Source organism: Hemibagrus wyckioides, linkage group LG15 (assembly GCF_019097595.1).
Source record: "Hemibagrus wyckioides isolate EC202008001 linkage group LG15, SWU_Hwy_1.0, whole genome shotgun sequence".
In the NCBI taxonomy this organism is placed as follows: Eukaryota; Metazoa; Chordata; class Actinopteri; order Siluriformes; family Bagridae; genus Hemibagrus; species Hemibagrus wyckioides.
The window spans coordinates 6,935,184-6,954,957 of NC_080724.1; the positions used below are offsets into that span (position 1 = coordinate 6,935,184).

The 19,774-nt window shown below is 38.4% G+C and overlaps 1 protein-coding gene and 2 long non-coding RNA genes across 5 annotated transcripts in view; 2 read left to right on the forward strand and 1 right to left on the reverse strand.

Moving 5' to 3' along the window:
* LOC131365847 (uncharacterized) overlaps nucleotides 1-3,554 on the forward strand; it is a 39,603-nt gene extending 36,049 nt beyond the window's left edge. The window contains exons 3-4 of the long non-coding RNA XR_009206749.1: nucleotides 2,689-2,803; nucleotides 3,285-3,554. This is a non-coding gene — a long non-coding RNA (uncharacterized LOC131365847). The remainder of the gene's footprint in view (nucleotides 1-2,688; nucleotides 2,804-3,284) is intronic.
* The window catches only part of mical1 (microtubule associated monooxygenase, calponin and LIM domain containing 1), a 32,095-nt gene that overhangs the window by 4,902 nt on the left and 7,419 nt on the right, over nucleotides 1-19,774 (reverse strand). The window contains exons 2-19 of one of the 2 annotated variants that reach the window (XM_058409729.1): nucleotides 18,081-18,342; nucleotides 17,756-17,963; nucleotides 16,279-16,389; nucleotides 16,054-16,149; nucleotides 15,307-15,462; nucleotides 12,137-12,237; nucleotides 11,322-11,579; nucleotides 10,605-10,720; nucleotides 10,179-10,305; nucleotides 9,950-10,037; nucleotides 9,400-9,547; nucleotides 7,973-8,169; nucleotides 4,790-4,884; nucleotides 4,549-4,614; nucleotides 4,035-4,218; nucleotides 3,561-3,652; nucleotides 1,689-2,610; nucleotides 107-213 (exon numbers count right to left, since the gene is read on the reverse strand). In XM_058409729.1, the coding sequence (XP_058265712.1) occupies nucleotides 107-213; nucleotides 1,689-2,610; nucleotides 3,561-3,652; nucleotides 4,035-4,218; nucleotides 4,549-4,614; nucleotides 4,790-4,884; nucleotides 7,973-8,169; nucleotides 9,400-9,547; nucleotides 9,950-10,037; nucleotides 10,179-10,305; nucleotides 10,605-10,720; nucleotides 11,322-11,579; nucleotides 12,137-12,237; nucleotides 15,307-15,462; nucleotides 16,054-16,149; nucleotides 16,279-16,389; nucleotides 17,756-17,963; nucleotides 18,081-18,341 (3,333 nt within the window). In that variant the 5' untranslated portion in view covers nucleotide 18,342. The remainder of the gene's footprint in view (nucleotides 1-106; nucleotides 214-1,688; nucleotides 2,611-3,560; nucleotides 3,653-4,034; nucleotides 4,219-4,548; nucleotides 4,615-4,789; nucleotides 4,885-7,972; nucleotides 8,170-9,399; nucleotides 9,548-9,949; nucleotides 10,038-10,178; nucleotides 10,306-10,604; nucleotides 10,721-11,321; nucleotides 11,580-12,136; nucleotides 12,238-15,306; nucleotides 15,463-16,053; nucleotides 16,150-16,278; nucleotides 16,390-17,755; nucleotides 17,964-18,080; nucleotides 18,343-19,774) is intronic. The other variant, XM_058409730.1, reaches the window with a different exon arrangement.
* LOC131365846 (uncharacterized) lies at nucleotides 4,138-17,117 on the forward strand. Of its 2 annotated transcripts, XR_009206747.1 has the most exons (5): nucleotides 4,138-4,278; nucleotides 4,602-4,656; nucleotides 8,822-8,922; nucleotides 13,655-14,791; nucleotides 16,060-17,116. It is a non-coding gene; the product is annotated as an uncharacterized LOC131365846 (long non-coding RNA). The 2 variants fall into 2 exon arrangements; XR_009206748.1 differs by lacking the exon at nucleotides 13,655-14,791 and having other exon boundaries at nucleotides 16,060-17,117.

Sequence of the window (19,774 nt, forward strand, 5' to 3'; positions counted from 1 at the left end):
TGCACATATCATTTAAATATGTATTCATTTCTCAAGGGCAGCTCTCCAGTCAGAGCCTGCGGAGTGAGGCGAGCATGCGACTGCTAATTATTTTCCAGCACCTTACCTGGCTATCCATGAAATTCTCCAGAGTAAAATCCTCTTCATTCTCTTCATCATCTTCTTCATCATCATCGCCATCGACCTCATCATCCGAATCTTCCTGACAGAGTGCTACGAATAAAGTAAAACAAACATCAAGAATTAAAGAATTCAATCCTGGAGGGTTTTAAGGTTTTTGAGGCTTTAGTCAACATACAAAGCCACAATCTTTTGCTGAACACTAATAGTTTATATTTTTTGTAGAAAAAGGTAGTTTAATAGCAAACGATCATTTCTGGCAAACAAATATGCTAGCTTTTATCCCTTATCCCTTAGTTTATTAATGTTCATATTCATGCATAAAATAGCGAAATCTACAGCCTGTTACAACAAGTACTTTCTCCATAAACGCAAACATTAATTATTTTTAGGAAAATATACTTATATATAAAATTTGCAATTTTACACGTAGCTTTGGAACAACATTTGGAAATTTACTTCAGATAATGTGTGCTTCATGTGACTAGGACAACGTACTCTTAGTCTTTAGCTCTGTTTTTTGTTTTATGCAGCACTATGGTCCTGGAGGAACGGTGTTTCATCTCACCATGTACTGCATCAGCTATATATGGTTGAAATGACAATAAAAGCTTGACTTGACTTGCTCCTCCATCCACCTGAGCTAGTTTTTGCGTGTTTACTGCTGCCCTTGATCAGTTGGTAATAAAACATCTATGTGCTCGCATTCCGAAATGTAGCCTGGGCAGGCGTTAGAAATGGTATTGATGTCTGTGACTTAATAGCTGCAGTGACTTGTAAATTGACTCCTTCAGCAGTGATGGAGAAGGTGCACCATTGTGTGAGAGGCTCATGAGATGGTTTCAGAGTTAGCGAGTTTACAGCATCATGTTGGTTATTGGTTATTAAAACAATAAGGTAATAGTATATACAGCTCCATGAGAGCTCTTATTCAGCAATCTGGTCCTCACTGTCTGCATTGAAAAATACATGGGTGTCTAATCCTGTACTGATGCTGACATCAGATTTTCCCACAAAAACATGACCATGAATATACAATATGAACAGTTTATTTTATTGAGTATAGCTACTGTACACTTCTACAAGCTGCAAAAAATAAATGTATATAGGACACAAAAATGGAGGACTGAGCAAAAGTGAGATAAAAAAATTTGTTCAACTTTTTACCTCAAAATTTTAATTAAAATTTTTATTTGTCTGTGCTGTGTTAAATGTCTTGTTTTAGTGGTTTGCAGCATTGCAATATATCTATTTTACAGCATCTGGCTTCAGGTGAGAACTGCAGCTGCAACTGAAATCAGAGCTGCAACAGAATATTTAGAGTTTGGACTCAATATTACTCTATATTGTATTATTGTACATATTCTTTCTGTTGTAGCTAATTACATTGTAATGCATGCTAGGTTTTTTCTTGTTTATCCAGTCAAGACAGCGATAAAATGAAAAACAATTATTACAATATTACCGAATTACTTCTCATAACTGATGGTTTCATGTCATTATACTTCATGTTAAAAGTTAAACTTTCTTTAAATCAGCCATTAAAATAAGTTGCAGTATGTCTGTACCTGAAGGATGGATCTGTAGCACACTGAAGCGGTGCTGTAGCCGTGGTGAAGACAGGTTCCAGGGGGAGAACTTGGACCTGACTCTTCCGGGCTGAAGCTGACTTTCCCTCTGCACCTCTTCTTTCCTTCTCAAACCACGGCGAAGCCTTTTCTGTCGAATGTGGCCCCATGATGCTCCCCCACTCGAGTAACCCTCCTCCTCTACTCCTCCTCCGTCCTGTGGCCTGGAGGATGAGGATGTAGATGACGAGGACGCCGGTGTCTCGGAGTCCGAGTCTTGGCTCAAAGTAAAGTCCATAAACTGCGTTTTCTCCTCGGCTGTCAACTGGAGTTTCTTAAGCGATAGCTTGGGTTTGGATTCACTGTCCATTTTCAGTCCATTTTCAGTCTGAGCGGAAGGAGTTTCAGAGTCCTCTTCATTTTCTGGAATGGTTATTGGCACTGATGTGAAGCTAGTGAGGTCTGGTGTCGGATCTTGGTTCTCCTCGATTTCAGTGGGCGAGGATATTACGTTATGGATGGTGCGGGGTTTAGGGACAGGCACTCGAGAGCCACGTGGTGCTGGCACTGGCACTGGGATAGCGACAGGACAGGAAGACACCTCACTTTTTTGGACATCATCATCCTTTGGCTGTGTCTGGCTTACTGGACCCAGTTCTGTAGGCATGCCAGACATATTGGCGTCTTTGGCACCATTCAATACCAGCTGGTCCTCCTGCTCTGTGACTGTATTGGACTCTGTGGTTTCATCACAGTCTGGATCTATAGATATTTTATATGAGCCTTTTCTCTTTACAGAGCGAAATATACAAGGAGTCACATTAAACACACTCTCTTCCTTGTGCTCGTTTTTCCTCGCTTCATTTTTCCCATTCTGTTCCTCAGTCTGCTCACTGTGACTGTCCTGTGGCCTGTTAAAATCCTGCAAAAATGGAATAAAATTATGCTGCATTTTCACTGACATGTAGCCATTTACAATACACTCTTATCTCTTATCCAGAGCAAGAATAAGTGCAAGAAGTACAATAGACTAGCAGGTGGTAGACTGGAGAGCTCATTCCACCACTGAGAAGCCTGAAGAGTAAACCAGTGACATCTCATTTCAGGAAAAAATTGTAAGTATGATTATGATTAAATATGGCACTGATCTGATATCCAGGCTGGGTACCAGGTCAATATCAGCAGAAAATGCTGCATCGGATAACGGAGGGAAAAATACAGTATGAATGGATCTGTGCGTGTGTGTATGTGTGAGCAGCTTGAGCATGGCAATTCTAGACAGCTTGCATCAATTACAAAAGGCACATGTTAAGAATATGTAACTGATTGGTACTGACTGATATTCAAGGTTTTAGCAATGGTATTAGAAAAGTGATATCTGTATTGTGTCATCTCTAGTTATGATTATATGCTCTGTTTGAAAAACTAATCTGTGAGGAATAAAGGGGGCGTTGTGTTAATCATCTAACAAACAAGACATGTTTTGTAATCTAAGCATAATACTGCTTTAATACTCAAATGTCTTATGTCTACTTTACAGCACTCTTCACACACACACACACACACTCTCCTTTCTAATGTTTCCTCTCTCTGCAGCCACTGTTACACGATCATCAGCAAAATACAACCCAAGCGTGCAAAAATACACCCCAGCACAACGCTTCCACCATTGTCGCAATGACACGCGCCTGCATTCTGTTATTTCTAGTAGAATAGGAAGTAATACTTCATAATGAGGCATGGCAGAGCAAATCTCCCACAGAAACACAGAACACAGTTGTATTATTAATCAATGTTGTGACACTAATGGAGTAGATTGAAAATGATGGGCGCACAAATATACAGTGTAATCAGCTGTGATCATTTCCATACCTCTGCACCTGCAGATTGATCTGATTGCTCCGGTTCTTTCTTCTCCTTCTTCTCCTCCTTTGGCTCGGAATGCTGTTCGCAGTAAAACCTCCCTGTGGACAGAGCAAAGAGTAAACAGCTGAAGCTGGCACAGCATGCTGGCATGCAATCATACTGCTCTACACAGGAGAGAAGAAATAGAAGTGTGGGAATTATGCATGCATTTTAAATTGTCTTTAAACACTTAAATATTTTTTTTAACCGTTAAGTTTGAATAACAATTAGAATTTACTGCGGAAAATACCGAAAATAATATTAGGGGTATAACATCCTGTAATGCATTGTAATTAAAACTAAATTAAAATTAAAACTTATTTAAATTCAAACTTACATTATACTTATTCTTTTACAGTCATCTGTGTAGCTCAGTGGCATTTACATTAACATTTAATGCTTAGCATTTACTGACAAATCCTATACAGTGAAACAGCTGACCTGTGTCACCATGGAAGGTGTATCCTCCCTGGCGCAGTGTGGTACCACATTGTTGGCATGTGAAGCAGCTGCGGTGGAAGAACTTGCCCTCAGCGCTGCCCCTCTCCAGCACGTAGAGCTGCTGATTGCAGAAGTAACACAGCTCACTGCTTCCTACGTCTGCCACCGGCACTGTGGGCATGAGCTACGGCATGAGAAAGAACAAGCATGATGTAAACTGTGATGTCCACGCACCTACTGCAAGGTAAAACAACAGCATTCACTGACAATATACAATTTGTTTATAAAAGGTCATTATTATACAAACACATCATCCATATTCATAAGCCTTATTTTTATCTGTGCTAATCAGCAAAAAAAGGAAGAAACTGCTCTTTGAAGATAATATGCTGCACAGATACATTGCGATGGCAGGGACTGTCTCACATGTGTTTGACACACACACACACGCGCACACACACACACACACACACGCACACACACACGCACACCACATTAAAAAGGCAGCACTCACAGCTTTCTTTTTCTCTTCCTCCCTCATATCTCGTTCCTTTTCTTCTCTCTCAGCAGCCAGACGCTCCTGAGGGACAAGTCACATGACCTCATTTGTGGCTCATGTTATGTAAGTCAACCAGACATAAACATAAAATGAATTTAGTGTAATTCGCAACTGCAGTTTGGTTGGGAGTGTGGGGTGGGGGTGGGGGTGGTCGGTCAGCGTACAATGTGAACGTGGCCAGGTGTTTGGTGCTCACCTTGCGTCTCTGGAGAGAGTTGTGCTTGAGCTTGTTCAGGAAATAGACAGCGGAGCGGGTTCTAGCTAAAGAAAGAACCTTCCAGCCGGATTGTTCTGTGGAGCACAAGATGACAACAAAGTCAGCAACTTCCCTTGATTCGAAAGTATAAATCAGCTATGAGAATAAGTTGCAGAAAAAAATATATATTTTTTTATATTAATGAAAGCTTGAATGTTTATCATTCTAATCTCTATCACATCTGTAATGTATTGCCATGGACAAAAAATCTGTCCAGTCGGTGTGCATCAGTAACAGTAACCTAAGGGCAACTGCTAGATTCTGTAAATAAACGTTTTAATGACATGGCTATATAGCACTAAATTATAACATTACATAAAAGCTACTCATCTTTTCTTTTGAATCTGATATGATTCAATTCATTCGATTCTGATATGATTCAAAGCTGCTATGGTAGGAATTGATTCAATAGCATCTAAACGATATAACCAACTTGCTTGGGGAAGTTTCTACCTTTACTATGATGAAGATGATGATGAAGATGATGATGATGTAGAGAAGGATTATCTCAAAATGATCAGGAGTTATGGACAACTAACCTTGCTAGCTATTCAGTAATTAACTCATCAGTTTAAAAAGATTCATTATTATTGACACATCAGTTGTTTGACACATCATTGCTCCACTGGTTAATTTTAATCAATGCATTGATGCATATCATCAGATCATTACACCCTTATGACCAACTCTGCTCTTTAACAACTTTCCAAACACTGTAGCAATTATTTATAAATCTATATGACATCGAACCCATGCAACTACTTTGGTAGCATGAAACCGCAAGCATGTTTCTTCTGCATGCATAGTTCAGATGGAGAGCTTAAATACCTAGATGATAAATACCTAGCTGCAAAATTCATGAAACTGTACAAAAATACGCCTTCATAAATCCCCCAACAGCTTCCCCATGACTTCCATTATAAGTTAATGAGTTAATTTCTTAGTACATGGATATTTGATGAAAGTAACTATAGAAATATTTTAAATACAAATTAGTCTCAACAAATTCTAGGGTATTTCTTTAACTTTCAGTAACTGAATTATTAAAGAATAGCAATCTAACTGATATTAGGCAATATCAAAGAACGGGAAGAAAAAAAAAAAGATTACAACCATCCAATTGTACATAATATTGAACAGCAAAAAGAGAACTAGTTAGGAAATAAAAGTTAATAATTTGTGTAATACAAGTACTAGTCACTGAGTTATAGAATATAATAATATAGTATATAGAATTTCAACATTTATATATGTAATTCTTGACCTTAATTTTTAGCTAATCCTTGCATAATCAAATCATGAATCATCATTTTAGGTGAATACAAAAATCCCCTCCACACCTCAGCCGACTCCACATCCCACCTCCCAGCAGATGCTTTTCTGTTCTCCTCAATGCATGCACACCTCCACACATCCATCATTCTGTTCGAGTGACAGCTCTACCTGCACATCTGGCTGGGATTCCAGTTGAACACAGCATAAAGGCTGGACCTAGCCCATTTTCCAGCATGTGAAATCATATCTCTATCCACTAATACCTTTTTTCTCAGCTTAGACGACGCCAGGTTCCCCTCTTATGGAATGGACGAGTGTGTGTGTGTGTGTGTGTGCGCGTGTCAGCTGTAGCAGGGTTGGGAGAATCCCACCCTAGCCCTGACGAGCCATTTCTCACTCGAGTTCTGCGTTTCCTAAATGCTGCGTGTGCTGGTGCAGCAGCACTTGAGATATAGACTGCACAGAACAGCCCATTCAGAGCAAAGCATGCTGGGAAAAGAGCTCTTAAAGAAACAGTGCCTCCATGAAAGGACAGTCAGTGGGTCTGCAAAGCCTCCAGCATTGGAAATGACCAACTGTCTCCAAACACACAAAATCTGCAACACAGCATTTCACTATGATCTTTCTAGACTGCTATCTATATACATTTTCATGCTTCTATACTCCTCTCTACTCTATACTCTCAACATCATTATGTTGATAATTATGATGCTTTACACAGTCAGTATGCTCACCTTCTGATGTTCTGTATAATTAGTGCATGTAGTTACGTCCTATGTATTCCTTATATTTTGCTTTGCTTGTCATCGACTGTACCAGTTCTATTCTACTGAATATGATATACACTGTATGTATGCGCATAGACCTGATGGGATAACAATACACGACTTGAAACAGCTGTCTTAAGAAAAAAAAATCTATCAGCAAGCAGCGTTGATTTAGCATTGGCCCACAGTGTCTCATGTCCTCTGTGAATTTCAAACACATGGCAAAGCCAACAGCTGATGGGAATACATGTACCTTCTATAAATGTGTGAAAGGAAATAGATCTCCATATATGGATGTGGCAGTGGTGTGTCATCAAATCATAAAGGCTGCCCTGTGCCTATATCTGGATGCTCATACTGATCATGCTTTAAGCACATTCATTAATGATTTATAATCTGTGTTCACTTTAAGGCCTGGTTCTTCTTTAAGGCCTGGTTCTGCTGGTTAACGTTTATGGAATTTGGGCAGACACCCTTATCTAGAGCAAGTAACATTTATCTCATTTATACAACTGAGCAGTTGAGGGTTAAGGGCTTGGCAGTCCTGGGATTTGAACTCACAATCTTTCGATCAGTAGCCCAACACATTAACCACAGAGTTACCTCTGGTTTGTGATTCTTGTGGCTTGATTCTTGTGGATTGAATTTGATAACAATTTGGATTGAATTTGAAATGTAAATTATTAAGGAATAAAATATCATGCAATGCTTGCAAGAAAAGAGAGAAATAGGTATTGTGTGTGTGACCTTTAAAAGTCATTTACATGGCCTTGCAGTCTTTCCTGCTGCTGCTCCAAATTGTTTTTTTAAATGGCCTATGAGTGAACTCTCAACTGCCAGCCTCAAACATACAGTAGACAGTTCACCTGATACTGATGCCAAAAACGCAGGATAGTTTTTCAATATCATCTGTCCATAGACACTTAATGATGTGTGATCAATTCTGAGTCCTGGGACTTTTAGAAATATCACCATATCATTGAATAATGAAGGTTGCCTGAGTATTTTTTTAGTCTTGTAACATTTATTAGAACACCAAAATCTACGTTAAATGCTGTGCTGTTGCTGATTATACATTTACCTGCTGGTTTGGGAGTCTGAGTGAAAGCATTGTGGACCTGAGTGAGGTAGAGCACCACAGACAGTTGATCGATCTCCTTGCTAGAGGCAAAGTCACTGGCAGACATGATGGGTGTGATGCCAAACTCCTTCTGGAGAATGTCGAAGGCCAGCTGGTTGTTGTGTGCGGCATTATTTTCATCCAGCGTGGACACGTCTCTGCAAAAGGGAAAAAAAAACATCCGTTGGGAAAATAGCAGATGGTGCTGCTTGGGTCTTGTGAACATTACAAAATACTTGTGTAAATTTGAACACATTATGTACTGTCAAATATTTAATATCAGGGAGAGTTTAAAAACATGGTATAAACCTCACAGTGCTTGTGTTATATATAAAAGATGTAGTAGTCTGAGGTGAAGCAGAGTTACTGTTCCGATTAAAAGGATTATTTTCCTATAACAGGCACATCCTTCTTTACCACACCAAAATTCAGATCTTTCCTATTTTGATGCTACACTTAAAAAAAAAAAAAATAGAACAACCACAGCGAAAAATGCTCATTGTATAGCAACTATAACAGCGTTTCCTTTACTTTGTTGAAGTAAATATGAAAGAAAAACACAAATCGTTAGAGAAATCACAAAAATGCAGTGTCCTTCATCCTTTCACATGGCAGAAAAATTGAAAATACCACCCTTACCTTAAATAAATATAATTTCCAGAAGGCTTCACCACATCAGTGAATAGATTCTTTGTCAAATAATTGCAAATCTTTAAAATCCCTTTATTATTTGCTTCATGTGAATGAGGTGTTACTGTAAAAATGTTTTATAAGGAGTGCATTAATATAGACTTGTGTTCTGCCTTGCAGCTGTCACGACTGTCAGAGCCGCTGTTACAGAAAATGAATCAACACCAATCACATTCAAGAACACTGCTGTGCTATAACCTAATATAATCACTACATATTCTGTGAGTACTTATTCACTCTGTCCCGATAGGTGTGACTGTGTGTGCAGTTGTGCATGCAAGTATTTCATTTGCTAGAGCAAACATTTGATTAACAGATTTATATATATATAGAGAGAGAGTTTTTTTAGTGGTTTGGTGGTTAGCACATTTGCCGTCTATGTAGTTTGCATATTTCCTCTGTGTACTCTGGTTTCCTCCCCCAGTTCAAAGACATGCAGTGTAGGCTGATTGGCATCTCTAAATTGTGCATAGTGTATGAATGTGTGTGCAAAGGTGCCCTGCAATAGCCTGGCATCTTAATCAGGATGTGCCCTGCCCTGTGCCCCAAGTCTCCTGGGATAGACTCCAGGCTCCGGACAACCCAGTAGGATAACCGGTGCAGAGAATGCATATTAATTAATAATTCTGTATCAATCCACTGCCCCAATCAGCTGAACCTGTAGTCATATTTCATTTTGTCATACAAAGAAGCCTTACACAAGTTTGGGTCTGAAGTGCTGGATCAGGGCACAGAGTGCCAGGCCAGATCTCCATGATTGACTCAGGTCCTTCACCTTGACCCGGTCACACCAGGCTGTATGTTTCTGACACCAGTTCAGCAGGTCAACCACACGTCGCAGGGAAGCTGCACACAACACATAGATCTTATTATTCACTGGGTGGGATTTAACATAACAAAAGTAGGAAACATTGTACTAACCAAAATGAAGCAATACTATCAATTACTGTAATGGAAATGCTATTAAAGGAGGATAATTTTTCAGAAGACAGGGTGTGGGTTGATAAAATCAACATTTTTATCACGTCATGTAATTTTATTACAAATAGTTTACCTTCCTGCTCTATTGTGCAGTGTGGTGTGTTTATTGTTTGTGTTGCAGACATACCAAATTCAACTGATACAACACTATACACCGTATCGTTATACTGATACAATTTAGGCAAAACGGACAAGTTTATTTTTTTATACAGTCAATAAAGTGATTGTCAGTGAAGTCATGGGCAAGTGATTGTGTCTATAACACACCTTGATATTTATTACATAATGAAACTTTTTGCTTTTGGCTGGATTTGTTGCTATCCAAGTTGTCCTCAAAATTATACAGATGCTGCACCTAAAGAACACACCACAAACAGGTACACAGCTCAAATATAGAGTAAATGCAATGTGGTTATAATAAATTCCACCACTAAAAGTTTTATGTGTATATAAAATATATGTATATTTGAGCAAAAGAAATATTTATTATGGTTACTTGTGCAGGTTTCATTGAGGACATGTTCACGTTGCGGTAACGGGTGCTCGGATTAATGCTGTAGGCAGAGTAGTTCTTGCTCGTGTTCTCAGGTGTAGTCTGTGATAGCAACTGATACACACTTTCCCTGTTTTGTACAAATAATGGGGAGAAGATATGATCAGTCTTTTCCTGTAATAAAGCCTGCTTAAGATACATGTGCTCAGAAGGAGACTGTGTGATGCTCCAAGCAGATTGATGCATTTAACTGCTGTTGTAAAATCTTGATATTATCTGGTCCAGCTAAATATCAGCTACAGTTATTACAGTGTTTCATACCTCCTATCAAAACGAGTTATGCATCACTAACACAAGAAACAAACAAAATATTCACAGAGGATGTATTTATTATAAATACATTATAAACATTTGCATTGCTCTCATTACCTCTCTGCAAGAACCTGCATATGTGGCTTTCCTTTTCCCCAACTCCTCACCATCCACGCCGTGTCAAAAGCAGCCAGGAAACCTCGTGCAATTCCCGTCCCCAAAGGCCAAAAGGGCTAAACACATCAAAAACTGGATTAATATGAGGTGGAAAATGTAGCTGTATCAACTGTAATACTATAATTCAATCTACTAGAACTGCTTCAGTTTTTAGTTGCAACTGCAGTTGTGATTCAGCTGGGATGTCCCCCCCCCAAGAAATTACTGTTAGTAGGAATGAAATGCAAACAGCAAAATAAGTTAATTATGAATTATAATGAATTAGCAATTTATACAAAATGACATATCATATCAGGATTTTTAAACAGATCTCTCTGGTACACAATGTGTATTAAGATATATATTGCTTATCATTTCTATACAACAGCATGAAAAAAACAAAACAAAACACACAAAAATACGGATACTTTGAATATCTACAAAAACACATTAATTTCTATTGAAAGTATTCTTTACAATGATAATTTAAATATCAAATATCAGAACACCTGCTTCCATTCCATTTGTAATTACTTTAAAAAAAAGCTATAAAAATTCTCTTTCTATATATAAAACAGCATTGGAGCAATGTAAAAATTCACACCTACACTCAAGTCAGCAAAAGATCAGACTATACTGTGAAGTGAGTGTGTGTTTATGTATATTTGGCTCTCACACCTCCACCAGGCAGTCTCCCACCAGTCCAATGAGAAGTTTCTTGCCTCTGCGCTCCATCACCATGGAGGAGCTCTCAGCACGGTGCATGCAGGTGAAGTCGAACATGGCTACGTCGGATTCTCCCTTGTAATTCTTTGCGAATTCGAGGTTAGGAAGTTTGTGGCCTGTGGAAAATGCAGCAGCGTCGTATGCGTATTTCAGTAAAGCCTCATTGTCAACGTTAGCAGGGGCTAACAGCTGCTCCACATTAGCATGATCCTGAGAGCAGGAGATAACACAGTAAAATCAAGCACATTCAACTAGAGTTGTTCTTTAAAAAAAAAAAAGAACATCATTAAAAAGTGTCGCTTTGCTCCATAGAGTTGGAGACAGTGTCTGCATACAGATGGGCATCTTCTCAATTCAGGTCAGAGAGATGGTTTTTTGAGTAGCATTAATACTGTGACAAAATTAACAGACTTAAGAGAGGGTACAACATCAGATTTAACCCAACCTTTTACAGATTTTAAATACAAGAAAATCAGTAGAAAATGGTCCTCCAGTATGTTTTCATGATATTTAAAGAAGCTGTTATTTTATATAGTGTTGCTGTTCTTGCAGTATATTCAGGTTTAACAAATTTTGTGTAATTTTTGCACTTACTTATTATCAGAATTGATGCATAATACAGTGCTTAATAGAATTGGAGCTTAAGGCAGCAGCCCATTAACAAAACCTGCAGATTACATCCATTTAAGAAACTAATAGTGGAAAATATTTGATAATAAGAACATACTGAGGCTAATGTGCTCACTTTCGATCAACATAATGCTTACTTGCTTGATGACCCCTTTCTTCAGCAGACTGTTTTTCTTGGCAGTCATGACAAAGTAGTGAGTGTCATCTCTGTAGTAGACTATGTTCTCCAGATCAATACCTGATCAGTCCAAGGAAATAAAAGAAAGGAAGAATTCTTAAAGAAAATTAAAAGGCAGTCATTGAGCAGAAATGATTGATGCCATTTTTATGGTTGTATATGCTACCAGTCAAAAGTTTGTACACCCCATCATAATAGAAGGGCTTAATTCTTACCTATTTTTTTTTCTAATAATTTTGAATAACAATGAAGACATTTTTAAAAATGATTTTGTTACAAAACTGTTAAACAAAACAAACCTACTATATTTAAACTAAAACATTTCAATACATATTTCATTAAAAACCATATTTTTAACAATATTGTAGCTGACATTTTTAACATTCTTTCTAACTATACTTGTAAATAAGCTTTATCCAGATCCCCATTCATTTAAGCCTCTCATTGCTTCTTCTGAGTTATAAAAAACAAAACAAAAAAACAATTGCTTAGGGATATTTTTAAATTATATTTACATGAAAAATATTTAAGGATTAAAGAGACATTTTATGCAAATTTCTATTCAAACTTTATATTGCATAAAAATATCGCATAAATGATGGCATGTGCAAAAGTGTAAATTAACATTTGCAGAATTTTTAAGTAGTTTGTTGCAGAGGTTGCGTTTTTTATTATTATTATTATTTATTATTATTATTCTATTATTAAGCAAACTACCTTATCTGGAGTGACTTACAGAAAGGCTCTGAACTCTCAATATGTACGTCAATATATATTTTTTGTGCTACTTTAGCTCAGCTGATTGGACAACTAGGGGTAATTTATTCCACCACCTAAGAACCAGAACAGAGTGGAGTCTTAAAGCATACCATCCTTGTACCCTGAGAGATGGACCATAAGGCATTATACAAATGTCTTTACAATAATGGAAAAAAAAGATTGTATATTATAGTAATATATATATATATATATATATATATATATATAAAAGGGTTTAAATTAACTAAATATATATATATATATATATATATATTAGGGCTGGCGAAGTTATCGCGTTAACTCATTAACGCCGACAATTATTTTATCGCGAGTTTTTATAATTTTGTAAATAATTTAAAAAGTCTGTTGGTCACTGGCTCCGAATACACATACAGACAAACGACGGGTGACGGGAGGGGTGGGATCTCGTTTCCTATTGGCTTGGGATAAACGTCATGACGTGTCTGAACCAATGAGAGCATTTTGGATGAGCGTAAGTGTGCTGCGGCGCTTAGAGGAACCGGAGAAGACGTAAAACCGGCGGATAAACAAAGAAGGAAAACGGGCGGGCGGGCGGACGAGCAGAGAGAGAGGGAGAGGGAGAGAGAGAGAGAGAGAGAGAGAGAGAGCGTTAACTCTTGACAATCATGCGATTAATCGCGATTAAATATTTTATTTAATAATTAATATTTATTTATATCCCATTCCTAATCCATAGGGTTCAATATGACGTCGGTCCACCCTTTGCAGCTATAACAGCTTCAACTCTTCTGGGAAGGCTGTCCACAAGGTTTAGGAGTGTGTTTATGGGAATTTTTGACCATTCTTCCAGAAGCGCATTTGTGAGGTCACACACTGATGTTGGACGAGAAGGCCTGGCTCTCAGTCTCCGCTCTAATTCATCCCAAAGGTGTTCTATCGGGTTGAGGTCAGGACTCTGTGCAGGCCAGTCAAGTTCATCCACACCAGACTCTGTCATCCATGTCTTTATGGACCTTGCTTTGTGCACTGGTGCACAGTCATGTTGGAAGAGGAAGGGGCCAGCTCCAAACTGTTCCCACAAAGTTGGGAGCATGGAATTGTCCAAAATGTCTTGGTATGCTGAAGCATTCAGAGTTCCTTTCACTGGAACTAAGGGGCCAAGCCCAGCTCCTGAAAAACAACCCCACACCATAATCTCCCCTCCACCAAACTTTACACTTGGCACAATGCAGTCAGACAAGTACCGTTCTCCTGGTAACCGCCAAACCCAGACTCGTCCATCAGATTGCCAGATGGAGAAGTGCGATTCGTCACTCCAGAGAACGCGTCTCCACTGCTCTAGAGTCCAGTGGCGGCGTGCTTTACACCACTGCATCCGACGCTTTGCATTGCACTTGGTGACATATGGCTTGGATGCAGCTGCTCGGCCATGGAAACCCATTCCATGAAGCTCTCTGCGCACTGTTCTTGAGCTAATCTGAAGGCCACAGTTTGGAAGTCTGTAGCGATTGACTCTGCAGAAAGTTGGCGACCTCTTCGCACTATGCGCCTCAGAATCCGCTGACCCCGCTCCGTCAGTTTACGTGGCCTACCACTTCGTGGCTGAGTTGCTGTCGTTCCCAAACACTTCCACGTTCTTATAATACAGCTGACAGTTGACTGTGGAATATTTAGGAGTGAGGAAATTTCACGACTGGATTTGTTGCACAGGTGGCATCCTATCACAGTTCCACGCTGGAATTCACTGAGCTCCTGAGAGCGACCCATTCTTTCACAAATGTTTGTAAAAACAGTCTGCATGCCTAGGTGCTTGATTTTATACACCTGTGGCCATGGAAGTGATTGGAACACCTGATTCTGATTATTTGGATGGGTGAGCGAATACTTTTGGCAATATAGTGTGTAATATATATATATATATATATATATATATATAGGTTATAACAATAGTATTTTTATTGACTGTTTATTATTATTATTATTATTATTATTGTTATTATTATTATATATTATTACCTCCCAGTACTTGCTTTTATGGACTCCCTCCGAGTAGGCTCGGGCAAAGCTGCTTTCGCTATTTAGAGCAGTGACAGCAGCACTAAACTGAGACATAGGGTGCAGGTTGGTTGGAAAGTTATCCAACATTGTGACCACATGAGAGGGGAGAGCTGCCCTCTTAGCCCATTCTTTTGTGCTATATATATATATATATATATATATATATAGTCCAAACTTTTGACTGATAAACATCATTTTCTGTACATGACCATTAGCTTGAATGTGAAGTATGTGCTAACTGTGTTCACTATGTGTGTATGTTTATACAATTTCAGTATTTATGTGCATCTGTTCATAAGCCCACATTTCGATACTGCCCTGCTTCCATACCCATATCTGTTTGAAGCTGCTGAAAGAATTTCTGGTTGTAAATGCGTGCTACACCGCTGATCTCTGGCACCTGAGCCTCGGCTGTAGTGAAGTGGTTAATGAAGTTAGCCGTGATGCCGATGGCCAGCTTCCCTCTCAGCTCTTTTATTTTAAACCCTGATGCGCACACACACACACAGAGTATGCAAGATTAATTATCAGAATACTAATGACTAATCTAATATTACACACTTTTTTCTGATTACAGATGTCCCTGTACATCAGTTGGAGGCCATATCCTAATAATATACATTTAATTATAATAGTTCTAACAACTTAACAATTTTTGGACACACTAAAACTGTTATGGTCAGTATAACTTAAAAAAAACTGCATTTCATTTATTCATCTTCAGTAAGCTCTTTATCCTGATCAGGGTTAATATGGATCCTGAACTGATTCAATCTAAAATCTTAAAACATACAAAATCACAAAAAGAAGTCCAAACAGCCAAAAAACAATAGCACTTTCAGACCATGTACTTAATTAAGTTCATTAGACGGACATATAATTACAATAATATGGCTTGCACTTATTCTAAAATCTTCTACTTCGATCAACAACTCCTACTTGTCCCACAAGTAGCATGTCTTAGCTCACTTACACTAGGTGACTACATTTGAATGTGGGCTTTTGGCTTTTGAATATGTAAATATTATGAAAAATACAAGTAGCATTCACACCCTTGTCTTTACTGACAAATCTTACCATTAGGCACAAATCTTCCTCCTCCTGCTGAGATGAAAACGTCAAACTGATAGGAAGAAACAGGGTGAGACTCGGGATGCAACAAAGCCCTCCAGCCTGAAAGAGAACCAGAGTTATTTTTTTTCCAGCTTCGCTTTGGGTCACACTTTTATAACAGTGTAAGAGAGTAATAAAATCTTTAATCTTGAAGTGAAGTATGGCTTTGTATAGAAACTAATGACATGCCTGTTCCTGATCCTTGAGGTTCAACCAAACCATTATAGGTCACTCCAGTGTGAACTTCAACCCCCAAGAGCAGAGCCAACTTCAGCAAAATTAACTGCAACTGCCGGATACCTGCATATGCACAATAACAACAAATACAGACAGATGAGGATTTTTTTTTTATTTCACATGAAGATATGCTGCTGCTTTGTGCTTTGTACTGTTTTCATCCAGTAACACTACAGAGGTGAACAAATAATAAATTTGTTTGTTTATTTATTACCTTATTACCTGTGCCTGTGGATATTACTGGAAGCTGTGAATTTCCCATTGGGATGAATAAAGTATCTATCTGTCTGTCTGTCTGTCTGTCTGTGCTCCCCAGTCCCGTAGTTTGGTTGGTCAAAAACCTAAGCAATCAGGCTAAAAAATGCTAGTTAATATTACTCTATGTAATGACACATGGCCAGCTGGTTAGTTAGGAACCGCACCAAATAAGTATGATCATCGTACGTTGGCTTTGTACGTTGGCTTTGTACTTAAATCTATTTTGTTTTTTACCTTACTGCATGTTCCTGTTTCTGAAAAGTTCTTCTGTTGTCTATGCATGCTTATTAATTTGTCAGCAAGTGCACAAGGATTCAGTTTAAACATGTATACCAAATAAAATGTTTGTTGCACGAATTTCACCAAGAAGTAACTTTCTTATACAGCAGATAGATCTGGTCTACATACTGGACTAGCAGCATTCCAACACTGTCTATATTTAGTATGCCTAGACTGGGATGATTCACTTTTTGTAGCACTCTGCTTGCTTGTGTACACCTTGTAAAATTTCGATTCTGGAAATGGTCTCCCTGAAACAGTTAGTGACATCATCTACAAACACAACAAACTTTTCAATGCGATTACATTTGACTTGTATAGAGCTCTTAACAATGGACACTGTCTCAAATCAATAATGGGCAAGCCTGAGGAAATGGTTACAAGGAAAAACTCCCTGAGATGATACATTTTGACTGGAAACATGTACGCTCATCAGATGAAGATGAAAAGAAGTCTATTTTACCAATTTTATCAGATGCACGTTGATTGGGACCATGCTATCAGTAAGTGCGGCTATGACTCGGCCATAGGCATCAGTATAACAGCACTCTTGCTTGTGTGACATAGTTTAATTCTGCCTAGGGCAACTTTGAATAAAAAAAAATGAATAGTCTGGATGTGAAATTTCCATGTTCAAGGCAAATTAGGCTACAGGAATGAATGCATGTAATTTAATATATGGATCATTTTTTATTGAGCCGATTTGTCTAACTTCTATGTGCTCTGTACTGTGGATAGAGTTTCTGATTTATATTGTATACATAATTAATATTGCATTACTGCGAAGACGTCTGTGGACAAAGCTACTATTCGAGTATTAATACGAATGACAAATATGGTATTTGCTATTTAATTGACTTACAAGTGATAAATTGAAAATAATGACACTCACTAATGTGGTCGAGAGAACCAGAGCAGAATTTGCCATAGAACTTCTTTGCACCAAGGTTACGTAAATCTCGGATGGTATATGGCCACAGATGCAGGACGTTGTTCCTGGAGAATGATGTTCTCTTTTCCAACAAGACCACCTTTGCACCTAGCAGAGCTAACTCTACTGCTGTCCTCAAGCCACATGGTCCTGCTCCTAGGACTAAACACTGTAACAGAGGAACCAGGGAAAATAATGTTAGACACAAAAAGAGAATAATAGGGAGGAAAAATTCTGAGTACTCAATATTCAGCATTATTTTTTTTTAATGAGCAAATGTTCATACCTTTGTATTGGCACATGGTTTGCCCTGCTCATAGTCTGGGTGTGCTGCCCTCTTGTCAATCTTCTGCCAGAGTTCTTTTGCTTTCCAGTAGTTCAGCCTCTCTTTCAGCTTACCGTAAAAGTGGAGGTAGTCCTGGGCATCTAGCTGTAGATGGCGACATAGCTCACTGAAATTCTGCTGAACCTCTTTGCAAGTCTGAGCAAGCACAAAGCGTTCAAACACTGTATGACCTGAATTAACAGGTTCCTGCTGATCAGTCATGCTGTGGGATAAGAGCACAAAACAGTTTACATTAACATACTTACTGAAATTAGTCTGTGGTTACTGACTTACATTTTCGTTTCAACAGACAGGCATAATCATCATTAGCGTACACAAAGGTCATTATCGTTCATGGAACAGCACTAGATAATAAAGTGAATGACCCAATAAGCTCCCCTGAACAGGTGCTCAAAAGTGGCAAACACAGCTGAAGCTCCAGAATGCTGAGATTAAATCTAGCACAATGACATTGACCTTTGAACTTGTGGCGTAATAGCCATTTATATAAACTGTCCTGATAAGGCAGATGGCAATGTCTGCTAGAGTCAGACAGAGAAAAAAATATCGCTTCATGTTTGTCTGGATGTCAAGTAGTATATAGGTACAGTTCCTCTAATAAGTATTCACCCACTAGTAATTATTTTTCTCTTTGCTTTATTGCAACATCACATTTAAGTAGAACAGAGCAGGGTTTTTTTTCAGTCTTTCCAGTTTGAGTCTGCCCCAGGGTCTCTGCCCAAAGTGAACACGGCTGAAACAACTGTAGTGGGAGCCAACCAGGGGAAATCTTTGTAAAGTGTCTGAACCACTTCATCTAAACTGGCAGCACCTCCACTTCCTGCCTATCCTGGATTGCTGAGCTTCTGGACCTATAACAGTGCTAATTCCAGCAACACTGCAGGGGAACCTTATTTCCCCTAATTTCAACCATAGGTGAATCAGATCACATGGACTGACAAATAAATAGAGAGCTTCGTCCAAAAATTAAGCTCCTGCTTTATTACCACAGATCAGTAGAGCGACTGCTATACTGCTACTGCTGATCTAATTCATTTGTTAATCTCATTATTAGCAATATGTCAAGGTAATTAAATCCCTCCACCAGAGACGAGAAGCATGGGTAATGGGTCACCCATGCAGCCAGGTCATGTGGACATCACCATCAAACTGTGTGTATGACAGAGCTAGCTACACTTTATAAACTATTAAGAGCAATAATAATAATAATAATAATAATAATAATAATAATAATAATAATAATATTAGTTATAAGTTAACAAGCTATGAACAACCCAAGCTGAGTTTCCTATATGAAGTGCTACAAATTCTCAAGCTCTATTTTAGGAACTGAATTAAACACATAGTAACTTAAGCAGAACACAGTATCTAACTAATGTCTTTTAGCTTACATTCTCAGCTCTTCAGTTAAAGTCTAAAATTCCAATCTATCAAAAATGGTAAAAGTGTTCATATGACAGAACATGACCCCAACATGGCAAAAACAAACACATATTTAACAAGTTCTGTCCATTTCCTATTTAGGGCAGCACTTACAATGTGAAACCCACACACTTAGTAAGTAAATACAGCTATCTGAACATGTAACTATGTTTCAAGCAGAACAACTAAGAGTGCTGTACAGTGGAAACATT